The sequence below is a fragment of the Alligator sinensis genome, unplaced genomic scaffold, assembly GCF_000455745.1.
Source record: "Alligator sinensis unplaced genomic scaffold, ASM45574v1 scaffold374_1, whole genome shotgun sequence".
Lineage (NCBI taxonomy): Eukaryota > Metazoa > Chordata > Crocodylia > Alligatoridae > Alligator > Alligator sinensis.
The window spans coordinates 1,365,252-1,370,077 of record NW_005842383.1 but is presented as its reverse complement, the minus strand read 5'-3'; the positions used below and the strand labels follow the sequence as shown (position 1 = coordinate 1,370,077).

General features: G+C 40.0%; 1 protein-coding gene across 1 annotated transcript in view; it reads right to left on the bottom strand.

Moving 5' to 3' along the window:
- MMRN2 (multimerin 2) overlaps positions 1–4,826 on the bottom strand; it is a 68,677-nt gene that overhangs the window by 7,815 nt on the left and 56,036 nt on the right. The window contains 3 exon segments of the mRNA XM_025210987.1: positions 2–800; positions 2,471–2,638; positions 3,639–3,710. Of these exon segments, the coding sequence (XP_025066772.1) occupies positions 2–800; positions 2,471–2,638; positions 3,639–3,710 (1,039 nt within the window).

Sequence of the window (4,826 nt, the reverse complement as noted above, 5' to 3'; positions counted from 1 at the left end):
ATAATTTAACAGATCCCAATGGCTTTCTTGAAGATTTGAGAGTGTGTAGTTGAGCTCCAGTACCTGCCTTTCTAGTGCTTCTTTGTTCTCTTCTATAACAAGTGATTTCTCCATTAAGGAAACTGTAACATCCTCTGCTGCATGTTTAATGTCATCTTTCAACTGATTAATCCATTTTTCTAAAACAGTAATATCTTCAAAGGCCACATCTGAGTCCATGTAAAGTTCTTTAAGCTGCTTTGCATGTCCTATCAAGGTCTCATTTAGTTGCTTAATGGAGAGCTGTAGAGTGTCATCTTTAGGGCCATGATATAAAGAAAGTTCTGTTAAGTTTCTATTCAAAGCCTCAATAGCCCCTTTCAGTTTTTCTTGCTCTTGTTTCAAGTCTGTCATGCTGTTATTCAACGCTAACAAATGGGACTGCTGTATCTTATGGTATCTCTTGAACTTCATGTCAGCATCTGCCTTGATCATGGTTAGATTGTAGTGAATGGCTGCCTGCTGCAGGAGTAGGTGATTGTCTATATCCCTTTTCAACTGTTCTACTTTCACAACATTTTCTTGAACTTTTGAGTCAAACTTAGTTCCCAGCTCCTGGAACTCTCTCTTGGGCACAGTACTTTCCTGGAATCTCTCTATGCTTTTTTTGTTAGCCTCCACATCCTGGGACAGGTTTCTCACCATGGTAGAAAGATTCAGTAAGCTTTTATTGAAGCTTGACCACACGGGCGTAAAATGTTCCTTTAGAAAATTCTCCACATAAGGAAGCAGCATTTGCTGAAGAAGCTGTTCATGTACTTCTGTAACAAAACATTAAACTGTAAAAAGTAAAATATTAGGAAAAAGATCCCTACCTAAAACTAAAATGGATTATATAAATAACATATTTGGAAAGCATCTTAACAGTCTGACCAGATACTATCAGGTCACTGACTAAACAATCTGTCACGCAAACCTCCATCTTACTTCCCAAAACTTAAACTTTCCTTTAAAGTAAGAATTAAGCTTCTAAACCTTTTGACAACAAAAACAATCTGATTTTAAATTGAACATCTCTGTAGGAATAGTCTTCCTGAGTCTTCAGACAGTTTGAAACAACATCTCTGAGAAGGATGAACTGGAAGAGTGATACCTTTGAAACCTAGGCCCCTGGTGGATGTTCAAATAATGGAGCAACTGGCTATGCTGAATTTTGTGTCCCATCTCAAATGCTGTACATCCTGTGTGCCAGCCTACATGCAGGCTGCAGGACAGGCCCAACACATTTGCAGCCTTGGTTTGGAATCAGGTGCTGACAATCATCTGACTGTCAGCGTTGAGGCTAGGCCAGCCTCCTGTTTGGGACAAATGCTATACATTTACTTTAAGGTGCCACACAAACTAGCTACAAAAATGTTCTACATTACATATAGAACTTCTTTGTGTTTGGTTTGCCATTTTATGGTGCCTTGAATTGGCTGAGCGTGCAGTATTTTGCAATTTACTGTACGATTAAGAAATTAACTGCATCATAAACATGACATCTGTCAAGGCCCATAAGGACATCAATTTTATAGCCATTTTAGCAAAAGCCACCATCTAGTGAAAAATTATCTTGCAGTTCTGTAATGCTTTCCCCTCTGATATATACCTCATAACTTTGTGTGCTGAACATAAAATTCTACAGAGCACTGAAATCAGAAAATTAGGGCCAGCATAAAATAAATGAAAAACGTATTTTCCCCTGCAATCATACCCTCAAGCATGTTGTGCTCTTCCACATGGGTTCTCCTAAATCAAAAGCAGTTTAACTGCATCCATATGATACTGTAGCCAGGCCAATTAGTCCTTCTGGAGCACCAGACAGATATGGCTATACTGCTTCCTGCTCAAAGCAACACAGCATGCAGGAAGGTGCCACATAGTGGAACAATAGGTTCACCATATGTATATACCAGATCTATAAGGTATCTGAAATTCTCACAATACTTAAAGGTAATCAACTCAGAGGTTGATCTATCTCATGGAGGAACCAAGGTTGAAGAACCCAGGGTTTGCTAGTTAGGAGGTCCAATTCAGCAGTTACATGCATGCAACTGATTATAGGCTGATTTGAAGGGTGTGAACGGTTGCATGATGTAACATTAATCAGCCTGGCATTCAGCATAATGTTGTGTGCACAAGTGTGTTCAAGAACCCCAAAAAAGGGAGAAAGGCAGAAGGTACAACAACAACACCCCCCACCACAAACTACTAATAAGGTGAAAATAAGCAGGCAGCTTTACCTTATATTGTGAATTACAAATTGCTTTACCTGCCAAGCCCTTTGACAGAATCTCATTAACTTGCACACTTACTGCAAGCCAGAAAATTCTGAATCAAACTGCCCTGAACAGTTCTCAGAGAGTAGTAGGTTCAAGGTCATGTTTCCTTTCTGGGGGAGAAGGCGGAGGAATCTACAACACTGGTACTCCAGGGGCAATCTTCTCACCTGATTTATTGTGGTCTGCTTCCAATGCCTTGGCAGTAATGTTATCAAATATCTTCTGCAAGTCCCCTAAGTTGCTGGTTGTTTGATGAATATCATTCTGAAGGTCCTTAAGCAGTGCTTCATGATTCTGGTTTGTTTGCATGATTTCTTTTGACTCCACTGTTGACACTAATATCAAGATTAAGGAAATCTTCATTGTCATGCAGTATTTAGCAAACTACAATATGGAAACAAATGCTCTACAAAACAATGCAATGTCTGTAGCTTGTGGGTTACTCTGTGTAGTGAAAATTCTCTATTGTACATATTTGCCTGGTAGACCACAGGTGCCATGTACTAGGCTAAATGTTGATTTCCTTGCTCACTGATGAAAGATATTCTTCACCACTGAGCCATCCAGTGCCTCTATATTCAGTATTGAAATATTAATAGAAGAGTTACAGCTTTTTGGTGACCTCAGAAGCTGATGAAAATCAGTGTAGCGCCACTGGTTTCAATGTGGGTACTTTGGTAAAGGCCTTCCCTATGCCATAAATGTCTTTTGATGCCTTAGTGCTTTCAAGCTTCAGGAAAGCCTGGGGAAATCTGTCTTACATAAAATCATATCCCATTTATCTGTATCTTCATTCAAAAGTCTGAAAGCTGCATTCTGGAACAGGAATGGACTTACACAATATATACATACATATATGAAGTTAAAGAGCTATCAGGTACTCTACACACTGTATTCTAAAATTAGGCCATATGGTTAGTCACCTACCCATGATAGGTGGGCCAGGATGTAGGTACCCAATTTTGAAAAATATGGCATCTTTTGGAAAGTCTGACAGGATCCTGACTTAAACATACAAGCTCACAAATAATAACTCTCCCATGTTTAAGGTTTGGAGAACAGCTTATACAGATAAGTCTTTCTTCTCCCATCATAATTTGTGGAATTGTTACCCTGGTAGTGCCTATTAACAGAGGGAGATGTACACATGTAAACTTTCTTCTGTAAGAAGGAAAGGATTTCCCAAAGTAAACCAATTTACTAGATACAGATATTGTCCATAGTATATCATAGCATACAGCACCAGAAAAATCCTTCCCCTCATATTTACATCTGAGTTTTTTGTGAAGTTAAAAGAGATAAAAATCAATCACAGAAGTAAATTAAAAAACATACTTTGAGTTGAGAATTCTTCATCTCTTTCCAGTCCTCCTGCTTGATTGGCTGGTACTGGAACAAAATTAGGATCTGCAATTGAGATGTGAGATATTGTACATTAATGGCAAGGCTTGCTCTCCAGTCTTTTCTGACTTAATTTGGACAAGTCAACCACCTTACATAATGCCAAAGTGGCTTCTTCCCATTTTATATCTGGGGAAGTGTCAGTCCTCATTATACCGTCACAAGACAGTCAATTATGCATTTCAATTACTCATGCATTGAGAAGCAAAACCTAGAGCTGTGGTTTTCAACCTTTTCAGACCTGAGACAATCCCTGGGTAAACTTACAGCACCATCTTAGTTTTCACTTAGTTTTCAACTATAGAAAAATAGAGCAATTATGCTGCTTCAAAGAACTCAGAATGATCACACCAGGTCAGAAGGCTTTTAATACTATGGATTCCTATTTGAAATCTTTGGATTTATCTTGTGAATTGTGTTTGTATACCTAGCAATGCTAACATAGTGCAGCACTCCGCAACACCCTTGAAAGGATCTCAAGAAACCCCAGGATTCAATGGTACCCTTGTTGAGAATCACTGACCTAGTGTATCTAAATGATTAAGGAATAGATTTTTGGATAATCAGTTCTTGGGGGCAGTGAACTTGTTACTTGTTTGGATCGGTTCTTGCAGTGCCACATACACTTACAGCGCAGCTAAGGAAATACAAAAAATAAGTCTTCTATTCTTGCTGATGATTTGGCCTCAGGGGGCACTTGTGCATGTGATGAGGGTTTAATCCTCAAGGGTGCTTGTACACATGATGCCATTAACATGTACATGTGATGAAAATGTCACTTTGTGTGGCTTAATGGCATCACAGTGTACTCATGCAAGACTTTGGGGGATTTTACATGACTTTGCATCATTGCAAACTAAACTACATCTGAATGTAGTTTAGTTTGCAATGTTGCAAATTGCAAAGATGCTGCTGCCAGCTTGCCCCCCAGCCATGGGAGAAGTGGGCAGGCTTTGCAGAAAAAAAGGATTGGGCCCCTTGCCGCTTCTGCCTTTAGCAGGCACCTTTTTTTTCCCCCCAGCGGAGTCTACCTGACTCTCCCGTGGCCAGGGGGTGAGCTGCCGGTGGACCACATGGCTCTTGAGCTGCAGGGGGGCCCCCGCCCTCCCTCTTCAGGTGCGG